General features: G+C 39.3%; 1 protein-coding gene across 3 annotated transcripts in view; it reads left to right on the top strand.

The window, feature by feature from the left end:
- Positions 1-25,730, top strand: part of GRIA4 (glutamate ionotropic receptor AMPA type subunit 4) — a 289,331-nt gene that overhangs the window by 187,408 nt on the left and 76,193 nt on the right. For 2 of the 3 annotated variants that reach the window (XM_065405354.1, XM_065405361.1), the window contains exons 5-9: positions 774-827; positions 2,896-3,054; positions 4,543-4,710; positions 6,768-6,872; positions 23,557-23,664. In XM_065405354.1, the coding sequence (XP_065261426.1) occupies positions 774-827; positions 2,896-3,054; positions 4,543-4,710; positions 6,768-6,872; positions 23,557-23,664 (594 nt within the window). Of the gene's footprint in view, positions 1-773; positions 828-2,895; positions 3,055-4,542; positions 4,711-6,767; positions 6,873-23,556; positions 23,665-25,053; positions 25,087-25,730 lie in introns of those variants that run through there. The other variant, XM_065405369.1, reaches the window with a different exon arrangement.

Here is a 25,730-nt window from a genome sequence, read left to right as displayed (position 1 = left end):
CGCAGTGCTGGTCCTTCCAAGTCAAGGCTGTGACAGTTGGCAGCCGGGGGGTAATTTGCACTGCTTCACTCGGTTCTGTATCATTTCTCTCTGTGGACCAAATACTCCAGGCTAGTTTGGGCTTAGCCCTTATGCGTGTGTACAGAGGGGTGGGTGGAACAATCAAGGAGTCCCCTGCCACCTGTGAAAGGACCTGTAGCAATTGCAGCTGATCCCCAAAATCAGCAGAAAGAGCTCAGAGCTGAGTGTGAGCCACACAACCTAGCACTCAATTCTTATTTAGTTTTCACTCGCGCAAGCTACCGTTATCTTCATCTTCCTGGGTCAGGACGGAATAAAGTACTTGACCCTGTAAAAACAGAGAACTTCTGTCCCAAACGCCCAAAATGTACCCTGTTCCCCAAGCATGGAAAATAAAAATAAAAAACCAGCCTTTAGTCTTTCATGGTATCATATGACCTCCGGTGTCTGGATATGTACACTGCAGGCAATTACTACACTTGCTAGAATAATATACTGCAGCAACATGTTCAATCATATGGAATGCATTCAGATTGCAGAATTGCCCATTAATTATTTTAGCTATTTGCATTTTAGCAGGTTCTAATGATTAGGCATTAGGAAAATTATAGCTACCTCAATCACTTTCATGGGGGAAGAGAGGAATCTCAACATTATGGCGCTAAAATTACATTTCTCATAATCATATGATGATTAATGCTCATTTAAAGCAGTACAATAAGATATAGTTTGCTCTTTCTTTTCCCCCACAGATTGTGAGTGTTGGAAAGCATGTTAAAGGCTACCATTACATCGTTGCAAACCTGGTAAGATCCTTTTGTATAATTATGTCAGTGGTTTACAAGTAAAACACTCAACTGTGCTGTGGAGCTATAACACTACACACGAAGTTTGCTATTTGTAACCAATATACAATTTACCATAATAGGTTCTGTGCAATGTACTGAAGAATGTGCATTTTTTGTTTTGACTGCTGCCATTTGCATAACAGAAAGCCCAATTTTGCCCTAAGATACATTCCATTAAAATCATTACAGGATTAAGGGGCTGCCTCGGTATAACGTAGCACAGAGTTTGATCCATATATAATACTACACTATCATTTTGTGCTCATTTTTATATATTACTAGAATAACAAAAGGTTCAACATAACTTCTTCACATCCTTCAGGGTAGCATATGTTTTGCTGTAGTAAGATAAGCTACTTCCAGTAGTATTACTGATTCAGTATTTTCCCTCTAAATCCACATTATACATTTGCGCAAAGAGTGTTCAAAGAGGAAAGGAAACGAGTAAATTAAATATTTAATTATTAAAGCAATCTCTTTGCTTAAACTAAACATCCTCATGCAGAGAATATAGATTCTGGTTCTGAAATACATTTTTGTTTGCTTGTTTTCTTACTCTTCTCACACTTAAAGAATTTGAGCTGACAAAATACTCTGTTGTGCTGCACTGTACTTACAGCTTCAGTTAAAAAAAAATTAAGTATTTTTCGGACCTTCAGCTTTCAGAACAAGATAAGTCAGTCCTCTCTAGGCTCTTGCTAATTAGACTTTTGGCACCTCAAACGTATATAATTCTTCAAATTATTTTTCCTATGTAAGGTGGTTAGAGGAGAATTGAATTGTTCAGTGGATTGATAATGGGATATGAACTGAAGCTTATTCCCCTCTGGGTTACATGTGAAAGTGACTGGAAGCTGCAGGTATCTGGTGGCTGTTCAGTAGCCTGTGTAAAATGAGTTGATGATCTGACACCTTTCACATGCACTAAAATTCTCTTTAAGAGCTTGATCCAATGCCTTTAAAGAGGGTCTATCAATAGATAGACTTTAGTTGGCATTGGGTCAGGTCCTCAGAAAACTTTTTCTAAATCTTGCTTTTTAAGTGCAATGTAATAACACTACTTGGAATAAATTAAAATTTGCCAAATCAGTAGAAGTTTAAAAAAAATTGAGATGTTTCAGTGGTAGTTTGGTTGGGAAAGGAAGACTTGTGGGGGGTGGTATTTTGTGTTGGTCAGTTGGCTAGTTTGATATTTATGCATTCGTAAAGTGAAATTAATCCCTAAAAGCACCTTTTACTAAAGGGGTTGGATTTACACTCACTGGACAAATTAACCATAGAAACACATCATTATGGATGTGCCTATAATTTAATTTTTCTTTCTATGTTGACGTTGATGTTTAATATAAACCTCAAATACAAAAGAGGAAATGGTTTTCTGATGTCTACAGTTAAAACTTCATAGTAGGCTTGGTTCTGATGTCACTTACATTGGTTTTACACTGGCAGGCAGACCTACAAACTGTACGTATAAATTCTGATATCCCATGACACCATTATATATGTTGGATCACTCATCCATCTTCAGTTTGAACAATTGGTCTCAGACAGCTTATACTTACAAAATAGTGTCTCCTTCACTCTGCAATATCACCTTGAACCATGGGCATAATGAATTAGGCCTCAATCCAATACCCATTGAGGTAGTTTGGAGTCTTTCCTTTGACTTTAATAGAGACTGGATCAGCCCTTTAATATTCTGAAATTGCTTTGCAAACATGATGATCTGAATTTGTTTTCTCAAACATTGTCCATCATTCCCAGTAATGCCTTTTCCAACTGTTGATACATATCTATTGCATTTGAACAGTGATCTGGTAATTTAAATTTACCTTTTTTTATCATTCAAAGTAACATTATGTGCTAAGACTGAAGTTTTTTCCCAGGTTTTAAGCCTTTACTTGTCTTAGAAATCTATTTACCTATATTCTCTCTGTCTGTTCATTTATGCTCACTTGCTAACCTAAAACACGTCTGGCGCAGAACAATGTGCTAGGGCAAACAAAATGTTAAATTGATTTTCTAGGGATTCAAAGATATTTCTTTGGAGAGGTTTATGCATGGAGGAGCCAATGTAACAGGATTTCAGTTAGTAGATTTCAGTACTCCTATGGTAACTAAACTCATGCAGCGCTGGAAGAAGCTGGATCAGAGAGAATACCCAGGATCTGACAGCCCTCCAAAGGTACTTGTTAATTTTACATGCTACCAAGGATTTCATTCAAACATTTTAACTTATAATTCACATAACTGAGTTCATGAATAAATGCTTTATTTCATAATATTGAGCTACAGCACAAGATATGTGACCTCACAAATACTGATAACTAATTAAACTCAGCATTGCAATTATCTGATAGAAATATGAACTGCTACAACTTTTACATCTTCTGTCACTTATTCTCCAATTAACCCCCTTAATGACAAGAAATAGAAATCAAAAGTTTATTTAAAACTGACATCCTAACTCCAACCAATCTTGCATGTTAGCCTTATCATATTATATGCACATTGAACTCATAAATTTCCAGGCAGCAAGCTGTCTTCTGAATCTGAGATATAATAATAATTAATATATCATCCCTATATTGTTGACTATCTGGAAATTACACCCTACGATAATCCTGGTGTAATGCTTACAAGTAGTTATGATCTTACAGTGCAACGGCATGCCTTTCTGGTTCTTATCTGTCCAGTCCAATACACGTATCAAAATCTGGCCTCTTCTATAGACCTAACATTTTTCTTGACAGGCAAGCCGCAACTTGGCTGTAAAGATGAGTGCCTTAGAATTAATTTATTATTAATAGTAATAAGTTGTATTATGGTGGTGTCTAGAGACCTGATAGGGATTGGGACTCCATTGTGCTAGGCACTGTACAAACACATAATAAGAGAGAACCCCTGTACCAAAGAGTTTACGACCTAAACAGACAAGATAAAATGTGGGAGAGGAAACAAAGAAGTGAATTGACTTACCCAAAGTCACAGAGCAGATCAGTCTCCTGAATCTCAGCCCAGTGCCTTATCCACTAGACTACCCTGCCTTTGAGCATCTATGTACTTTTCACCTGTGTCTTCAAACTAACAGCTGCTGCATACTCGATCTTACATGTTTTTTGCCTAGAACTGATACTTTCCACTCTGACTTCTCTAGTCTCATTTATTTCACTATAGCCTATTTCATGAGAGCAACTAAGCAGAAATTTTGCAAATGGAATGAAAAATACTAATCCTGATTACTCTGCAATTTAAGTAACCGGGTTCTCCCACTCTTTCCAGTGCATTTATTCATGATCCTATGCCTGCTCAGTGAACTACCAGTTCTTCTCTCACCTTCAGTAAAGATGGCTCGGCAGGTGTTAGTCTCAGAGGGATAAAATAAATGACAAAAAGTTTGAGAAACGGAGATCGTTGTTTTAATTTGTCTCCTGCTATGGTTCCTCAGAGAGATCTTTTGCTGATCTTCTGAAATACAGTTTTAAAGCTGAACTATTGTAGTATGATCTCAACTCTGAGAGCATGCATTCCTTGCTTAGATGAAACTTCTATTGACTTTGATGAGAGTTTTCTCTCAGGGTGCATAGCAGGCTAAAACAGAAATATATCTAAGTCTGAGCTGATTTTCTATAGACTTGCCACACTGAAATGATGCATTTGTCTCCCTGTTTAGTACACATCTGCTCTGACCTACGATGGGGTACTTGTGATGGCTGAAACATTCCGTAACCTTAGAAGGCAGAAAATTGATATTTCACGGAGAGGGAATGCTGGGGATTGTCTTGCTAATCCTGCTGCACCATGGGGCCAGGGGATTGATATGGAGAGAACACTCAAACAGGTAAAATTATGCTTAATTCTAGTGACCTTGGTGAATAGTAGATCAATTTGCTAGTTCTGTGATGTGGAAGGTATAACACTCAACAAGGTGTGATGGGAATGTGGGGACGTTTATTTTCGATCACCATTTGAAAGCACCCAGTAATAGTTTGATTGTCTTCACTACTGCTGTTTTAGTTTATTGGTTGAGAGAGAGGGTAGAGAGCTTCTCAGTTATTCAGATACATCTTTGATCCCTCCATTTGTTAGACAAATTATATTATCAATGAAGCACAAGAGCTGTGGCCTGACCACAGAGCAAACACTTTACCGGGTATATTGAAAACTCCTCTGTTATACTGTAAGAAATGGAATATTCTCTACTGAAGTGCTTAGTTTGCCAACTGCTTTGTGCACTGTAGTCTAGGCATGAAAAGTAATATTCATTTAAAGAAAAAGTAAATTCCAGGTAATACAAATAGAAGAATGTGTAATTAAATTAATGTCAGAGAGTTGTTTTATTAACCAAACTGGGATGTGGTTTGCATCATCCCAAATGCTTGTAAAGTACTCCCAGTGCAAATCACATAGATAAAATTATTTAAAGTTTTTGTTCCTTTAAAAAGAAGATATCCCAGAGCCATTGTTATTGATGTCAGAAGTTTGAATTTCTGATGAATATGAATGCCTAGAAAGTTCCAGATCCCTGTCAAGATGATTTAGCCTTGCTCTCCAAGAATGGAGATTTTTAAAAAAAAATCCTACAGTAGAATTTAAATCATTCCAATTGCAAATGAGCAGACTCAACTCAGGAGCAGACACTGAGAAGTGACTTCTGACAGAACTGGCAGCTTTCTGCCTACCAGCAAGGGTTTCAGTCTTGAAGAAGAGTCGGATAAGGCTGAAATGGACAAAGAGAGAAGGATCTGATTTAAAATGCACGTCCTGACTCTTATGAAAAGATATTAAACATTTAATGTACTTCAAATATTCTGTGAAGAAAGTGTCCAGATCTATAATATTCTCTAAAGGCATGAAGTCAAGTTTCTATGGTGAAGCTGACATCAGGATCATAAAGTCTGAGTAATGGGTCTATATGGGCTTGATCCTGTTACCGTGGAAGCCAATGGAACACATCCACTGACATCATCAGGATAAGGACCAGAAGCTGTGTGCCTATCAGTGCAGTGCCATAGCGCCCACAACCCAGGGGCAGAGCCTAGGCTGCAGTTCAAGCCATGCCCCCACTGCATCTGCTGCATCAGTCTTTGGGCTGAAATTGCACTCACAGTTCCAGAATCTCACTTGCATGTGGTGTTTAGGGCCATGGGGAAAAAAGGAATTATGGATCCCACAGCCTCTCCCCGTCACCCTCTGGACTAAAGGTGTTGAGACATCTCCGCTCCAGGCCACCCTCCCCTCACACAGACATACCAGGCTTCTGTAGTACAGAGGGCTTTACTTAGGCCAGGGGTCGGCAACCTTTTAGAAGTGACATGCCGAGTCTTCATTTATTCACTCTAATTTAAGGTTTTGGCGTGCCAGTAATATATTTTAACGTTTTTAGAAGGTCTCTTTCTATAAGTCTATAATATATAACTAAATGATTGTTGTATGTAAAGTAAATAAGGTTTTTAAAACGTTTAAGAAGCTTCATTTAAAATTAAATTAAAATGCAGAGCCCACCGGACCGGTGACCAGGACCCGGGCAGTGTGAGTGCCACTGAAAATCAGCTCGCATGCCACTTTCGGCACGCGTGCCATAGGTTGCCTACCCCTTACTTAGGCCCTCTGCGGCAGGGTGAATTTCACCCTTGTGAGTATTGTACTTCAGTACACGCATGCCTTAGTATCAAGATTTGAGCTGGAAAAGACTCAAAAGGCCAAGCAAAATATCCTTTTTAGTTAGTTAGTTTGTTTTGGTCCAAAGTAATATATTTACAGTATACTGCAGTGAAAATACATGGTCCAAAAGCACAAGACGAATGTGTTCCGTGAGTCATTTAATAATGCCCAGCTACTGTGCAGCAATTGGGTGCAAAAAGCACATGAGGCTGGAATTTCTTTTTTCATTTTTAGGTTCGAATACAAGGGCTGACCGGAAATGTTCAGTTTGACCACTATGGTCGCAGAGTCAACTACACAATGGATGTATTTGAGCTGAAGAGCACAGGCCCTCGTAAGGTACGTGCTGGTCATATCTGAAAGGGTCTGTCTGTCTATTGAAATACTAAATAAATAAAGCCATCAAAATAAGGACTTGAGATCTGGGACTAAAAAGCTCTTGTGTCAATTTTTTCCATGGTGTAAGCAGGCGCAATACCACTGATGTCAATGAAGGTGTAGCCACTAGCACCAGCGATGAATTTGGCCCATTATTTTTACAATCTTTGTTAAATACACACAGTAAGTTACAGATTATGTGGTATTGAGGTTTGTGAGGTCTTTTGAGAGTGTAAAGTAAATTTTATAGTAGATACATTTATTCTGTGCAACAATGTAAGAGGAAAATGAACAAAAACCAGTGTGTGTGTGTGTGTATGTGAAAGTTGTTTAATAGGGCATAGTCTAATGAAAAATGGCTTGATGGGGTTTTGTTAGGGTGCCTGGGAAGTGAAGCAGGGTCAACAGTCTGAGTAGTACATGCCTACTGCACCTTATCTGCAGTAAATTATCAACATTTTGCAGTTGCATTTTTATCTTATAGATCAACATAAACTAGAAATCAGAAATCTTAATTAATATAGGTTTTTTGAGGGTCAGGAGGAAAGGAAGAGAAAAAACATTTTATGGAAGGAAAAATAATTGCTCCAGCTAATTACATTTGCTTTAAATACAACTGGCCTTATTTTCATCATTATTTTGTATAAACATTTTAAATGGTCACCATAGACAAGTACACTTTTTTGCATGCCCAGTTGGCATGCGGACAACTCAGGCAAATGCTTGTAGGTATGTGCATATAAATCCTCAAGAGGTGTTGTTCGCATAAAGGAGAGTGCACCCTTGGAAAATATGGGCTTTATACTTTGTAATTCCTTTTGCTTTCTTGCTGAAGCTTGTAAATGTTTCATGAATATAAAATATATAATGAAAAAGAGAAAAGGGTAATTGGGTGCATGCATTCTGTTCCTATTTGGCGTGCCATATCCCATTTTATTTGCCAGACCATCCAAAAAATATAGCAGAGTTTGAAAGGGGGCAGAGAGATGAGCCAAAGGTGTATAGGAGAGTAGCAGCTCTTGAATTAATACTGAGACAAATCAGGAATAAATTAAGTCAAGAGTCCTTCACTGTTAGATACACAGGAGTTTTCAGAACAGACATGCTCAGCAAATGATACCCTGATGAATTGTCATTCCCAAAAGACAAACAGTTCAACATCATAGTGATATGGGGGAAAGAGTACTAAACAACAGACCCAGAGCCCAAGCTTTGGTCAAGACAAATTATCTGAAAAGGTATACAGGTAATAGCTATGACCCAAATCAATTTATTAGGCTCCACCTAAACCAAAGTGGAACCAGACTGCTGGCATTAAACATTAAAAAGGTTGTAGAGCAGTTTTTAAACTAGGAGATGGGGGAAAGCCGACTGCTACAGAGGAGCATGTGGATCGGACAGAGACTTCTCTTAGAGGAGAGTCTATTGATAGAGATTCTCTAGGTTATAGTCAGGAGCAGAGGATGGAAGAGGATAATGTAAGGGCCAGTTCAGATGAGAAACATTCACATAAAGAATCTGACACATCAGAAAAGGCAGACAAATAAACAGTGACAAGTTTTTAAAGTGCTTATACACAAATGCTAGAAGTCTAAATAATAAGATGGGTGAACTAGAGTGCCTTGTGATAAAGGAGGATATTGATATAATAGGCATCACAGAAACCTGGTGGACTGAGGACAATCAATGGGACACAATCATTCCGGGGTACGAAATATATCGGAAGGACAGAACAGGTTGTGCAGGGGGGGGGGAGTGGCACTATATGTTAAGGAAAATGTAGAATCAAATGAAGTAAAAATCTTAAGTGAATCCACATGTTCCATAGAATCTCTAAGGATAGTAATTTCATGCTCTAATAAGAATATAACATTAGGGATCTATTATCGACCACCTGACCAGGACAGTGATAGTGATGATGAAATGCTAAGGGAAATTAGAGAGGCTATCAAAATTAAGAACTCAATAATAGTGGGGGATTTCAATTATCCCCATATTGACTGGGAACATGTCACCTCAGGACGAAATGCAGAGACAAAATTTCTCGATACTTTAAATGACTGCTTCTTGGAGCAGCTGGTACAGGAACCCACAAGGGGAGAGGCAACTCTAGATTTAGTCCTGAGTGGAGCGCAGGAGCTGGTCCAAGAGGTAATAATAACAGGACCACTTGGAAATAGTGACCATAATGTAATAACATTTAACATCCCTGTCATGGGAAGAACATCTCAACAGCCCAACACTCTGGCATTTAATTTCAAAAAGGGGAACTATGCAAAAATGAGGGGGTTAGTTAAACAGAAATTAAAAGGTACAGTGACTAAAGTGAAATCCCTGCAAGCTGCATGGGCGCTTTTTAAAGACACCATAATAGAGACCCAACATAAATGTATACCCCAAATTAAGAAACACAGTAAAAGAACTAAAAAAGAGCCACCATGGCTTAACAACCATGTAAAAGAAGCAGTGAGAGATAAAAAGACTTCCTTTAAAAAGTGGAAATCAAATCCTAGCGAGGTAAATAGAAAGGCTCATAAACACTGCCAAATTAAGTGTAAAAATGTAATAAGAAAAGCCAAAGAGGAGTTTGAAGAACGGCTAGCCAAAAACTCAAAAGGTAATAACAAAATGTTTTTTAAGTACATCAGAAGCAGGAAGCCTGCTAAACAACCAGTGGGGCCCTCGATGATAGAGATAGAAAAGGAGCGCTTAAAGATGATAATGTCATTGCGAAGAAACTAAACAAATTCTTTGCTTCAGTCTTCACGGCTGAGGATGTTAGGGAGATTCCCAAACCCTAGCCGGCTTTTGTAGGTGACAAATCTGTCACAGATTGAAGTGTCACGAGAGGAGGTTTTGGAATTAATTGATAAACTTAACATTAACAAGTCACCGGGACCAGATGGCATTCACCCAAGAGTTCTGAAAGAACTCAAATGTGAAATTGCGGAACTATTAACTAGGGTTTGTAACCTGTCCTTTAAATCGGTTTCTGTACCCAACGACTGGAAGATAGCTAATGTAACGCCAATATTTAAAAAGGGCTCTAGAGGTGATCCCAGCAATTACAGACCGGTAAGTCTAACATCGGTACCAGGCAAATTAGTCGAAACAATAGTAAAGAATAAAATTGTTAGACACATAGAAGAACATAAATTGTTGGGCAAAAGTCAACGTGGTTTCTGTAAAGGGAAATCGTGTCTTACTAATCTATTAGAGTTCTTTGAAGGGGTCAACAAACATGTGGACAATGGGGATCCAGTGGACATAGTGTACTTAGATTTCCAGAAAGCCTTTGACAAGGTCCCTCACCAAAGGCTCTTACGTAAATTAAGTTGTCATGGGATAAAAGGGAAGGTCCTTTCATGGATTGAGAACTGGTTAAAAGACAGGGAACAAAGGGTAGGAATTAATGGTAAATTTTCACAATGGAGAGGGGTAACTAGTGGTGTTGCCCAAGGGTCAGTCCTAGGACCAATCCTATTCAACTTATTCATAAATGATCTGGAGAAAGGGGTAAAAAGTGAGGTGGCAAAGTTTGCAGATGATACTAAACTGCTCAAGATAGTTAAGACCAAAGCAGACTGTGACAAACTTCAAAAAGCTCTCACAAAACTAAGTGATTGGGCAACAAGATGGCAAATGAAATTTAATGTGGATAAATGTAAAGTAATGCACATTGGAAAAAATAACCCCAACTATACATACAATATGATGGGGGCTAATTTAGCTACAACAAATCAGGAAAAAGGTCTTGGAGCTATCCACTATAGTAGATAGTTCTCTGAAGATGTCCACGCAGTGTGCAGAGGCGGTCAAAAAAGTAAACAGGATGTTAGGAATCATTAAAAAGGGGATAGAGAATAAGACGGAGAATATATTAATGCCCTTATATAAATCGATGGTACGCCCACATCTTGAATACTGCGTACAGATGTGGTCTCCTCATCTCAAAAAAGATATACTGGCACTAGAAAAGGTTCAGAGAAGGGCAACTAAAATGATTAGGGGTTTGGAGAGGGTCCCATATGAGGAGAGATTAAAGAGGTTAAAGAGGCTAGGACTTTTCAGCTTGGAAAAGAGGAGACTAAGGGGGGATATGATAGAGGTATATAAAATTATGAGTGATGTGGAGAAAGTAGATAAGGAAAAGTTATTTACTTATTCCCATAATACAAGAACTAGGGGTCACCAAATGAAATTAATAGGCAGCAGGTTTAAAACAAATAAAAGGAAATTCTTCTTCACACAGCGCACAGTCAACTTGAGGAACTCCTTACCTGAGGAGGTTGTGAAGGCTAGGACTATAACAGCGTTTAAAAGAGAACTGGATAAATTCATGGAGTTTAAGTCCATTAGCCACCATGGGTAAGGAATGGTGTCCCTAGACTTTGATTGTCAGAGGGTGGAGATGGATGGTGGGAGAGAGATCACTTGATCATTACCTGTTAGGTTCACTCCCTCTGGGGCACCTGGCATTGGCCACTGTCAGTAGACAGGAAACTGGGCTAGATGGACCTTTGGTCTCACCCAGTATAGCCGTTTTTATTTAATTTTAATGGAGATGTCTTATCTCCTAGAACTGGAAGGTACCTTGAAAGGTCATCGAGTCCAGCCTCTGCCTTTACTAGCAGGACCAAGTACTGATTTCATCCCAGATCCCGAAGTGGCCCCCTCAAGGATTGAACTCACAAGCCTCGGTTTAGCAGACCAATGCTCAAACCACTGAGCTATCCCTCCTGCCTGGATGTTCTTATGTTAATGTGTGCAGTTGTAGTTTGCAAGCATGACAAATGACTGAACTCTGATATGGAGAAGGTGGACCTGTCCTGGTCCTTTCATGAATCCCTCTGTCATCTGACAATGAATATGTTTAATCTGGCTGCCACTCCTGGTCTAACTGCCTCTGGTTTTGGTTGTCCCCACCTTGTGGACAACAGGCAGTAAGTGCATGTAGCTGCAGCACATAGGAACTCAGGGCTGAAGTTTCTATTATCTTTTGAGTGTTCTCTGTATATTCCTCTCATAGGATGCTCTGACTGGTGCAGCCTGTATGGTAGAATTCTAGTTGGTAGTAGCCCTTGGAGCACTCATGAGCCTCCCTTGCTCTTCCCTTCAGTGAACATTAAATATCCCAGGGCACGGGTATGAAAGGTCATGGCACTTCAACCTCCTCCATTCCTTCTAACCGCCACCAACTGAACAGTTAGAAACTTGCTATCAGATACTTCGAGATCTATGTTGGCTAGTTAGTTTAGGTATCAGTAGTTAGTAGTTGTCTGTAGCAATTAGTAGTTATCTGTAGCAGTCAAGTTAGTGATAGATAGCAATCAGGATGTTTGAACTGGAGGCTAAAAAGCCTGTATTTAAGAGATGTCTCATGTCCGGTGGTGTTCCTGGTGTCAGACACACATGACAGATGTCTGGCACGTTTCGGAGAGGGACAATCTCCTTCAAAATGCTCTGTTTCCTCAACTTTTACTACACAAGCAAAGAAGGAAAGACAAAACTTCCAGCGATTTTACTACAAGAGGCGCTGTCAGTGAAAACATCTGGAATGGAAAGTGCACAGAGACCTGCTTCGCGCCAAGCAATTCAATCAAAAGGGACAGATCCTCCATGGTACCTGGTACTACAGGATCCAAGAAATGTAAGGATCTGAAGAAAAAGAAATCCATGATGGTGTCAGCCTCTGTTTTTAGAGCCAATATGATTCAGGAGGACTCATCTTCAGTGCCAAGTATGAATATCCAATGCTGGTTGATGTCTGCCTCTTTGCAAAGAGCAATCTGTGAGAAAAAGATTCATCTAGACACACTTTTTGAAGAACATTGCTTGGATGCAGGATCTTGAGGTAGGATGAGGAGATGTTCTTCAAATTTGATCGTGTTGGATCCAGATGAACTGGTTCGGAAAAGGAAAACTAAGTACTGAGGATGATGGGATCCAATAAAGATTCAGTACTCAGAGCCAGCATGGTACTGCCAGCAGATAATTGTGCAGGCAATGGTTCATTGTTCAACTCCATCACCAGTTTTGTTAGTAACTGGCCAGGTATTACTTCTGAGTAGGTATCAGATGTTGTGTTACAACTGATCCAACTAGCTGCTTCTCCAAGAATCAGCAGAAGGCTGAAAGAAATCAGGATTTCCCCAATACTCCCACCATCTAGGACTTCTTCTTCACAAGAGAAGGTTTACTTGCCACTCTCTTTCAAAGGGGGTTATTATCTCTGGTTCCATTCAAATCACAAAGGGATTGAGGTCAGAAAAGAGATACACATAGGAGACTGGATCTGGAGAAAGACTATTATAGACAGATTCATATATATCCACCAGATCTGTATGCACAAAGGTATTGTCAACCAGACCCATCAATGGGTTTTTGACCTGACTGGCAAGTATCCCTTTAGTCCACTGGCCATCTCCAGCACCTAATCAAGAAGATCCAATATATGGAAATAGACCTTCACCAATTCAATACCAGGAGAACATTCAGTTGTTGGATCTGAAGGATACATATTTGACAACACAAACAATGCTGGATAAGTTACCTATGGAAGTAAGGGAACCATTGTCTGAGGAGAGGGAATTACTGGAGCTGAGGGAGTCTGAACCAGATTCCAAAGATATGTCTTCTCCAGATGAAAATGTGGAGGATATTTCAGCATTATCATCAGTCAGAGGATACTGTGGCTTTTCATGAGCTAGTAACATGCATGACAAAAACATTAGATATTCTCTCAGTTTTGCTTGAAGAATCAGCCCATCCTGGTTTTGACATTTTGGGGGCTGCTGCTAGACAACGAGTTACACTTCCTTTAGAACTGTTGTTGAAGCCAACAAAATCAATTTGGAATACTCCCCCATCTGCTCAGCCTTTATCAAAAAATGCAGATAAATTATATCAATTTACACATGAAGGGCTCGCTATGTTTTGTACCCATCCATCTCCTAATTTGTTGGTGGTTGAGGCATTTATTTAAAGATCGAAAGATCCCCAAATTGATTCTATTCTGTCTTATAAGGAGTAGAAGAGGTTGGATGTTTTTGGAAGAAAAATATTTTCTTCAGCTACATTAGCCATGTGCATATCTAATTATGAAGCTTTCATGGCTAAGTAGCGACATCATCACTGGTGAAAAATGTCTTTGTTCCTCAATTCCCTACTGGAGGAACACAAAAGGTTAGCCAGTGCTATTTTGACTACGGGATGAAATGTGGGATGAGGGCTGAACAATTTTAAGTGTGGCTTTTGACTCTTCAGTGAGGACAATAGCTTCAGCTATCACATTAAGAAGATGTGCATGATTAAGATTAGTGGGACTTTCGCATGAGACAAAGATGAGAATTGAAGGTTTTCCTTTTGAAGGAAGTCTGTTTAGTATACAGACTGATGAGATACTGGAGAAAATGAAAAATGTGAGATCCACAGCCAGATCTTTAGGTTTCTTTAACACAGCAAAGAGATCATATTCAACATACCACAGACATGATCTACCTTCTTCTTTGTTATTGCTTCCTTACAAATATCAAAGGAAGACCTATCATTAGCAGCCTCAGTGTCATACCCCCCACCCTCAGCAACTACAAAGATAGAGGCCATTTAAACTTTGAAATAATAGAGGGAAGACTTCCACTTCTTCATCTTTGGCGATCCCCGCAAGATCACAGATTTGACATGAGGACACAGAGTTTCAAATCAGTCCAATTGGGCTTTGTTTATCCACAGTTTGGGGACCATTTGTCTCGTTTTTATCAACAATAGGGGTTGATAACATCAGATAGGTGGATCCTAAAAGTTGTTGCATGCAGTTACATGATTCGATTCAAAACCCTTCCATCCTACAACCTTCCCATTTCCTTCCAGGGCAGGTAGTGAGTTCACAGTGAATAGTTAAAGAAAGAGTTTCATTCTCTATTGGCAGCACAGGCAACAGAGATCATACAACAAAGTCAGATAGGGAGGGGGTTTATTCTTATTATTTTCTTATTTCAAAAAAACATGGGGTCCTTCACCCTGTTTTAGATTTAAGAATATTAAACATGTATATACAGAAATTTTGTTTCCACGTGTTATCTCAAACTTCTATAATCCCTTCTCTCTCCCTTCAGGGTTGGTTTTCAGCTTAGATTTGAAAGATGTATATTTCAAAAATACCACGTCACTGGAAATATCTGTGTTTCATGGTAGGAGATGACCATTTTCAGTACAAGGTTCTCCCTTCAGGTTGTCTACAGCAGCCAGGGTGTTTACAAAATGCCTGTCTGTAGTGGCAGCACACCTAAGAAGGAATGGGATGTTTGTGTACCCGTACCTAGATGACTGGTAAATAAAAGCATAATCCTATTGCATGTAAGACAATATGTTCCCTTTTTTGCCAGTCTGAGGTTACAAATAAAGTTCATTCTAGTCCCAACTCAGCAAATTCTTCCCAATTCAGCAAATCCTATTTATGGAAGCCATTCTAGATTCAACTGTGGCAACAGCTTTTCTCCTAGAGGAGAGATATAAAAAAATAAAAATTTCTCCTTCTCAAGTTACCATGTCCATCAATTCTCTTTTTTTTTCTGGTTGCTGGGTCTTTTGATGTCACTCTGGGCAGTGACACAATGCATTCATCTTTAGATGAGAGATCTTCAACACTGGTTAGCGATAAATTACAAATCAGGTTTAGGCAACATGCATCACAAAGTGATCATTCCACAACAGGTGTTAGCATCACTTGTGTGGTGGATAAACACTCAAAATGTAATGAAGGGCAAACCTTTCAATTCCCCTCTGCCTCCGATGCATCTACACTGGGATGGGGACATCTATACTGGCATCTGGACAACAAATTGATCACTGATCAACAAAAGAAAAGACCAAAAGTTCCTACCTATTACTATATTAGAGCTGAGAACGCTCAGACTAGCTCTAAAGTAGTTTCTACTTCAGGTACAACACATTAGTTCAGAAGATAACAGGCAATACGAGGGCGCTATATTATCTGCACAAACAAGGGGAGACTTATTCCCAACAACTATGCATGGAGGCAGAGAACCTTTGGAAATGGTGTATAGAACACAACACTGATCAAATAACAATATATATATAGTGGGGGAACAAAAAACTCTTGCAGATCATCTGAGCAGGTCAACATATTATATGCACGAATGGTCCTTGAAGAACGAATGGTAACACATCTCTTCAGTTCATGGGGAAATCCGATAATAGATCTTTTTGCATCCAACAGCAACAGCAAGTGTCAAAGATTTTATTTGAGATCAAATAGAGATAGTGAGTCAATATCAGTTGCATTTACCCCCTTTCCCCTCATTCAGAGAGTGAGAAACAGAAGGCCAGGATGATTTTAATAGCGGCAGCATGGCCCAGATAACAATGGTATCCGCACTTAATTCACCTGTCAAGAGCCTGTAATGGAGCCTCTGCCACTGCTACCAGACTTGTTTCAATGACTTGGGATGGTTTATCATCCGAATCTTAGAATCATAGAATCATAGAAGATTAGGATTGGAAGAGACCTCAGGAGGTCATCTAGTCCAATCCCCAGCTCAAAGCAGGACCAACACCAACTAAATCATCCCAGCCAGGGCTTTGTCAAGCCCGGGCCTTAAAAACCTCTAAGGATGGAGATTCCATCTCCCTAGAGACTAACAAATTTATTAGAGCATAAGCTTTCGTGGGCTACAGCCCACTTCTTCGGATGCATATAGAGTGGAACATATATTGAGGAGATATATATACACACATACAGAGAGCATGAACAGGTGGGAGTTGTCTTACCAACTCTAAAAGGCCAATTAAGTACAACAGAAAAACTTCAAAAACAGACTCCAACGAGAGACTGCTGAGCTGGAGTTGATATGCAAACTAGATACAATCAACTCAGGATTGAATAAGGACTGGGAATGGCTGAGCCATTACAAACATTGAATCTATCTCCCCTTGTAAGTATTCTCACACTTCTTATCAAACTGTCTGTACTGAGCTACCTTGATTATCACTTCAAAAGGTTTTTTTTTTTTTTCCTCTTGCTTAATTGGCCTCTCAGAGTTGGTAAGACAACTCCCACCTGTTCATGCTCTCTGTATGTGTGTATATATATCTCCTCAATATATGTTCCACTCTATATGCATCCGAAGAAGTGGGCTGTAGCCCACGAAAGCTTATGCTCTAATAAATTTGTTAGTCTCTAAGGTGCCACAAGTACTCCTGTTCTTTTTGCGGATACAGACTAACACGGCTGGTACTCTGAAACCATCTCCCTAGGTAATCCATTCCAGTGCTTCGTCACCCTCCTAGTGAAATAGTGTTTCCTAATATCCAACCTAGACCTCCCCCACTGCAGCTTGAGACCATTGCTCCTTGTTCTGTCATCTGCCACCACTGAGAACAACTGAGCTCCATCCTCTTTGGAACCCCCCTTCAGGTAGTTGAAGGCCGCTATCAAATCCCCCCTCACTCTTCTCTTCTGCAGACTAAACAAGCTCAGTTCCCTCAGCCTCTCCTTCAGTCTCTTCATTTAACAGTATGGGAAATAGGACTCTAGGGGCTTGTCATCACTACGGGCCAAATTGGCATTGCTACAATCGATGCAGCTGCGTCAATTTAGCGAGTCTGGTTAAGACATGCTAAGTCGATGGGAGAGCGCTCTCCCGTCGACTTCTGTAATCCACCTCAATGAGAGGTGGAAGCTATGTCACCAGGAGAGTGTCTCTCATCTATATAACGCTGTGTAGACACCGCAGTAAGTTGACATAGGTTACATCGCCTTCAGTTATGTATTTTACATAACTGAGGCAGCGTAACTTACGTCAGCCTAGTGCTGTAGTGAAGACAAGCCCTAGGATAGCTATAGAAAAGTTGTTCATTAGAAGTATAGAATGTATTGTTACATTCCAGAAAAGAGTCCATGCAGAAATGCTATCGTCATAAATGGAAAACTGTTTTATTTTGGTCTACTATGTATGATATAGAGCCACATACAGCACCAATTAATTATATATTAGAGTATTTATTGTATCTTAAGAAAACAGTTCTTTCACTATTTTCAGCAAATGTTCTTCACTCAACCATATCAACATATCATGCACTTGTGGATGGAAAATCAATCTTTATTAATGATGTAGTTGAGCTACTTATAAGGTCTTAATAATTTATACCATCCAATAAGATATCCTGTACCATCTTTGGATCTGAATTTAGTACTGTCACAATTGATGAGTCCTCCTTTAGAACCTTTGGGGAATTATTCTTTATTTCATTTGTCTATAAAAACCGTATTTTTATAGCAATCACTTTGGCAAGACATATAAATGAATTGCTTGCGTTAATGGCTGATCCAGCGTTCACTGTCTCCATAAAGATAAAGTGGTTCTTCATAAACATCCTAGGTTTTTACAGAAAGTGGTCTCTGATTTTCACTTAAACCAGTCTCTAATTTTACCGATTTTCTTCCCCAAACCTCATACTCAGGATGGGGAAGCTAAATTGTATACTCTAGATGTTAAAAGAATGCTGGCATTTTATTTAGACCAGACTAAGCCATTTAAACAGTCCCCAAAATTGTTTATTGCTTGTGAAAAGAAGTTCAAGAGAAATGCTGTTTCTGTACAAATGTTTTCTAGAGGGCTAGATTCTATATTGAGGAGGAGTATAAATTGCGAGGGTTGTCCATTCCTCAGGGAATTAAAACTCATTCTGCTAAGTCGAAGGCATTCTCTATGGCTTTTTCTAGATACTTTTCTGTGGTAGAGCTATGTAGAGCAGCAACTTGCAATGCTGTTCATACTTTTATTACACACTATTCCTTAGCTTTAGAGTCCAGATCTGATGCAAAATTTGGCCAGGCAGTCCTTCAGTCCTTATATAAGTCGGACTCTATGGTCCCACCATCCTGACTTGGAGTACTGCTTATTAGTTTATCCCATGAATGGGAGTATGCAGAGGACTCCCTGGAGTCAAAGGAGAAATGAAGGTTACATACCTATGACTGAGGTTCTTCAAGATGAACTCTGCATATTCACATTCCCCACCTGCCTTTCCCTTGGAGTCCTACTTACCAAAGGACTTGGAGTCACAGGGGAAGAAACTTCGGTGGCTGAAGCACCAAGACCTTTTAAACCCTCTCCCTGGAACGCTTGACATTCATTGAAGAGAGGGGCAAAAGACACACATGAGCACTCTAATGGCTACTACTAGCTTTAATTCTACCATTCAGACTGCACAGATCAGAGCATCTCATAAGGGTGAATATGCAAAGGAAGAATCTATGTTACAGATAAGTAACCATCATTTCTCTTTGGTCCATGTGGCTTAGGGCAATAAAGCCTTGAGTTGACAGTGGGAGGTAAACACTTTTACTGACCCCGTATCTTACAGACAACATGCAGCTATTATGCATTAGACTGAGACGGATGTCTGACAGTCAGATTTGAGATAGACACCAAAGCCCTGGCCCACAATCTAAGGAACTCAATAGCTGGCACTCAAGGAGCATATTTGGCACTGGGCCAGATCCTCCACTGATGTAAATCAGCATAACTCATTGATTTCAACAGAACTGCACTGATTTACACCAGCTAAGGATCCAGCCCATTATATCACCTTGCCATCAGCTGCAGATAAGCATAGTTTACAATGCAGTCTACGCCATTCTGCTCTTTCCCAAGACATAACCCCGAGGACTCTGACAGATTTGGATACCCATAAGCCTGCAAGCACTGTACCTTGTCTATTGCATGCTTTTATTTCCACTTATATTTTCACATCTTTTGGGTACTTATGGGGCCTCTAACATGCAGCAGGATGCTTTATTCCTATCGCATAGAGTAATCAAATGTCATGCTTTCATGCAAATTTCATATATAAGGTGTAGACACAGAGGTCAGAAAGGAATTCTCCCTCACGAAAATTAGCTAGATGCTTGCAATTGGTAAGATGCATTATGAATGGATGCAGGATTTAGGGAAGGAGTGTAATCAGCTGCCTGTGAGGGTTGTAACTTCCAGAGGAACAATACCTGACTTGTTGGATCAATGCTCTGATCCAGTATGACAAATCCTATATAATATATGAGAAATAAAGATACCTAATTGAACTAAAGGTCTGCTTTCCATGCCCTGCGTAAGATCACTGATGAGTCATCTGGCAATATCATTTCAGCACTTCCCTTTCCAGTCATAGTAACTCATGAATCAGAGTTTTAGAAAAATGATTTTTTGTTGCCCGCAGCTCTAATATCCACAAACAGAGAGAGCATCACACAAAACCACAGCTTCTCAGAGTCATATGTTTCGATATAGTGAATGCAGATGGAGTAAAAATAAATCCTCCATGTTATCTGTTGTATTCTTCATTTCTGAAACAGTAAAGCCAAGACTTTCAAAAATGAATGCATAAAATTAGATCTGGGTTCTATCCTAAATCCAAATTCAGGCAGCTAAACTGGTAATCTGATTTTCAAAAGTGCCAACTGTTCCCCATGACTTAAATGTTATTGCTGGGTGACTTCAGTGGCTGCTACTGGGTGTTCAGCACTTTTGAAAATCAGGCCACTGATCTAGCTGCATAAATAGATTTAGAAGCCTAACTTTGAGCAGCCAAATTCAGCACTGATGTATGTGGGTGCAACTGTTGTAATGTAAATAGAATTGCACTTGCTTACACCATATAGGGCTGAATTTGGCCCTATATTTATTTTTTTCATTTATAATAGTTGAACATATTATCCTTGTGCCATCTCATAGCTGTCTTGGTAAATATGTTTTTATGTATTTGGCCTTTATTCAGTAATCCTAAACAAGAGTTATCTTCGTGCAGATTCTGCATTTGAGGGAGAGACACTCATACACACAGTGCTACATGTACTTAGAAAAACTGCCTGCCACTCCTCTAAAACCTACTTCCCCTTTGTCAGTGTTTTGATGTGATGCTTAAATAAAATAAAAATAAAATATAGGAGATATCCTATTTCCTAGAACTGGAAGGGACCTTGAAAGGTTATCAAGTCCAGCCCCCTACCTTCACTAGCAGGACCAAGTACTGATTTTTGCCCCAGATTCCTAAGTGGCCCCCTCAAGGATTAACCTCACAACCCTGGGTTTAGCAGGCCAATGCTCAAACCACTGAGGTATCCCTTACTTTACAACACAGCACATCATTCGAGCTTTTGCTTCACTCCTGAACTTCTCAGCAGTGAGGAACCACACAGTGCAAAACAATCATTCTTCATTATAATGAGCTTCCAAAACAGCCAGGTTTCAGTATACATGTTCTGCCTTCAGTTGGTCCCAAATTTTGACAGGAACTTGACATTTTAAGCTATCAATTGTATATGTGAATCCATGGCTGTCTGGATGAAAAAGTGTATTTTCTAGCAATGCAGCCTGTTAATAAAAGAAAACTGCCTTTTGCACTAAATCAGCAATGTTCGGAATTTCTTGTCAGCTGTGGACACCTAAATCAAGATGCCTGCAATTTTTACCAGCGGGAGGAGGGGAGGGAAAGATGCTTCTTACATGTAGTGAAGGACTTGCAGTGCAAAATGTTATTTGTTTATCAGTTTGTTTCATAAATGGGGGAAAAATAGAATCTCTTTCACTCACATTAAATTACTGCGTGTATTTGTACATGTTATACATTGTGAATCTTAGATGTTTCATTGCTGTGGTGCAGTGACCATTCACTGTTGATATGACTTTTGTCTCAGTAAATTAATTTCAACCTCCAAAAGAAAACAGCAAATGTAAAAATCACATTTTTTTAATACACACAGGATTGTTAATGAGCAGAGTCATGGGAGCCAGAAACACCTGAGTTCCAGTCCTGGCTCTGGCACTGATTTAGTTTGTGGTCTTGAGCAAGACCCTTCACCTCTCCATGTTATGTGGAGTTGGCTTTCTGTGTGGTAATGACCCAATATTTGCATGGGAAAGATAGTAAGGGTTGAAGACATTGTTGTCCATGTCACTGATATGATGACATGTTCTAATACTGGGGTCTTGGGCCTCAACAGCAGAGTAACGGGTCTCCAAGTTATTTGTATCACAGTGCGGATTTGTGGTTCTGTTAACAAAGTGAAGGCCTTTCCATCTCCTACACTGACTCTGGCCCCTCACAATTTGTTACTGACTAATACCCAGCCCTGTGTCCCGAGCATGCTTTGCACAAGTTGGGCAGTAGAAAACAAAGGGGTAACCTAATTCCCTTCCCCCATTTTATAGTTGTTACAGGGGCTTCCTTCTCCCAGATCTTGGTCTTGTGAAATCTGGGTTCACCAAGGAGGGAGGGGAAAGTGGCTGCTGGCCAATCTTTAGGCATCTCACAAATGTGGGTACTGGCAAATGACTCCTGGCCTGCAGGCCTCTGGTGGGGTCCTTTCAAGGTCAGTGCAGCTATTTGAATAATTACTGAAGAGAGGGAAAGGACACTTTCTTGATGTCCAACTTGCAGGTGTCCCCTCTGGAAATGAAACCACCAGGAGACTTCTCTCTAGCATATTAACTGTCCTACCTAAAGGCCACCTCAGATGATCTTATTGACCCAGATGAGTGTTAATGATAGTAGTGTCATTGTACACAGTGACAGTGGACATGGTGAGGTCACAGGGTGTGGGAGATGGACTGAATAAGTGACATTCAGTTTGGCCAGGATTTTCAAAAATAGATAGGTGCCTAAAGTTAGGATCCTAAATCCATATTTAGGCGCCTAAGTGAGTGGCTTGATTTTTACCCACTCAACTGCTCTGATACAAGCCAAGAGGAACTGAATGCTCAGCACTTTTGAAAATTAGGCCATTTATTTAGATGCCGAAACATGGATTTAGCAGCATAACTTTAGGCATCTATTATTCACAGTTTTGACCTCTCCCTTTAATCTGTTGCTGCTTCACCCACACATGTATGTCTGTTGACTCTTCAATGGATTATGAAAAAAATTCCTGTTAAATATATAAAAATAGGTCAAAAGTGACATTTTGTAGAAAGACTAAATTGATTAGTATTTCACTGTTTTTAGGGTGTTTTTTTTTCTCCTGAGAACTAGTTCATCTCATTTAAAAATTTAAGGGCAAATACTCAGCTGGAATAAATTCTCATAGCCTCACAGCACCCCTGTGAGGTAGGGAACTGCCATTATCCTCATTTTACAGATGGGGAAGTGAAGTACAGAGAGGCTAAGTGACTTGCCCACGATTCTGTGATGGAGCAGGAAACAGAATCCAGATTTCCTAAGCCCCAGACCAAACCACTGGACCAGCCTTTTTCTCTATAACCCTGCATATCTAAGACACAGATGGTGAAATAATGTGATATAATGATTGACCTTCACCCCATGCAGAGAGTAAGCACAAACCCCATGTGCTGCTTATGTCCCACTTAACCCTCAAACCACATGGGACTTAAGTTGTGCAAATGCCCTGTTGTGCCCCTTTGCCTAGGGATGATTATCCCCCCCCCCCCTTCGCCCCCAAGACATGGAACCCAGCTATTGCTGTGCACAATAAATAGCTGACAGGTTCATTCTTTGTTTAAATTGTACCATTCTGGAACAGCAGCTAAACCACAATACGACTATTCTTCGTGTAACATCTTATGTTTATTGTTTTAAGTTACTATAAAAATTACGGTTTGTGTTGTAGGTTGGTTACTGGAATGACATGGATAAATTAGTTTTGATTCAGCATGAACCTTCCCTTGGAAATGAGTCAGCCATTGAGAACAGAACAGTAGTTGTAACTACAATTTTGGTAAGTTTTTTTGTGTGGTTTTTCTGGTATATGATCCAGACTACTTTCTGGTTATAGTCTCATTTAGTCTGTCAGATCTGGGGGGGTTAGTGGGAAGGTAAAAGCTGCATATTTTAAATTTCTTGATTCTCAACTCTGTACAGAATATTTCTGGTGTACATTTGAAATCTATTTTCTCAAATCAAATTAGGGTAAATTCATCCGCTTTACATTTTTATTCAGTTTTTCCCATTGTTCACTGAAATAATTCTCAGAAATGTAAATTAATTCTATCAACCTCTGATTGATAAATTGTGGCTTTCAAGATGTTGAAATAAAAAAATGCTAACGGGAACAAATGAGAAAAGAAAATGAAATCAGGCTTCTGTACTACCAGGTGTCATTCGGTTAATATGCTATGCTTAAAAACAGCTCTATCTATTAGATTTTAAGTGCTTGATCCTGGCACAAGGAACGCAGGATCTGCCTTTAGTAGTGTGTAAACTTCTAAACTGTATCCAGATAGTTAGCCCATGTAATAATGGGTTATTTGCTTTTCTATATAAACAGTACAGTAAACCTGGAAATTGAATTGGCATGTCTCACACAAGCCATTTCTTAAAAAATGAGTCCTGATATTGTTAAAGTTCAGTGTTTCAATGGAAAAGAAATAGTTAATTTTAACTGAATATATTTCAGTGGTGCATAGTCATTCATTTTAAAGAATTCCTCAGAAGAGAGGAAGATGTGATTACTACATTAATCCACATTATAAAAGAAATAAATATATAGATTTCAAAATTACTTTTTCAAAGGAAGTCGTACAAACATATCTTTTAAACCGAATATCTAACGTATTTTTCCCTCTGAAGTCAGATGTGCCCTTTAAAGCTGATGCTTGTCAAAGCAGACTGGCAAAGGGTGACCTTTACCTGATTATTTTAAAAATTTCACACCTCTGTTCACTGCCCTTTTCACCTATCTCATTAGACAAGACTTTTTTTTAACCATTCAGGATAAGGTATGTCTCAAATGAGAAGAAATATTCTTTATGTAATGTCAGTGTTCTTAAGGAGAATTATCTAAATTGATGCTGAGTTGAAAATAAACCAAGGGAAAAAGTAAAAGTGTTGCTGGGAAATGTTCTGATTCTAAGAATGCAGTTAGTTACCATATTGTTTGTATTATATACGAGGGTTTATGCATTAACTAGGTCCTGACAAATCTCCTATTGAAGGCTATCATTCTGGGATGCAAACCGAACAACGTACTATACAGCAATTCAGAGTGTAACTCCTAACCTAAGTGTGTGATTTTTTGCATGGGACTTTTAAAAATATATGTATCTTTTTCCTAAAAAAGACACGGTAATAGAAAAATTATACTTCAGTACAGTCCTCCTCTTTTCAGCCTCTGATGAAGAATCCTATTTTAAGAAATTGATCAAGGAAGAAAAGAGTCCCGCGATGCTGCGAACATTCCTAACTAAGGCTCAAGTATTAACCTGCAGTGTAGTAACATTGAGCTAATTTTCCCATATGGATTACTGTTCCTCTGACTGGATGGCCAGGCACTGAACCACCAAGAAAAGCTCTGTGACTATTCTGAAATGTCTAGAACAGATGATGTTAACCTTCAACTTTGCCGAGCTGAGAAGAAAATGATGTGAATAACAAGTTCTGAATTGAAAATTTTCCTCTCATACCAATCCTCATATCTTTAATTGGGGCTCCCATAAATGAACAGTGTAATTTCTGTAAATAGCTCCAAACTTAGGAGAAGCAAGTAAAAAACATATTAAAAGGATGCCTGTTTGCCAAACGTATACAAGGGGAGGGAGGGAAGGAGGGAGCTTTTTCAATGTATTACTTTACCTGTCCTGTTTGCATATGTGCATAATAAATGTTATCTTTAGCAGAAGTTTTCCAGTCCATGTATAAAAAGGACTGGTCGTATCATTTTTCAAACCAAGATGCTGAATGAATTTTACAAAGCATGCCCAGTTTTCATGCAGCATGTCATTTTGGAAAAAATACAATTATCCGAAAATATACCTAGTGACCTAAATTGACCTGCTCAATGCTTTG

Source organism: Emys orbicularis, chromosome 1 (genome assembly GCF_028017835.1).
Source record: "Emys orbicularis isolate rEmyOrb1 chromosome 1, rEmyOrb1.hap1, whole genome shotgun sequence".
NCBI classification, from domain to species: domain Eukaryota; kingdom Metazoa; phylum Chordata; order Testudines; family Emydidae; genus Emys; species Emys orbicularis.
The sequence above is the reverse complement of the archived record's forward strand: the minus strand, read 5'-3'. Positions and strand labels throughout refer to the sequence as shown.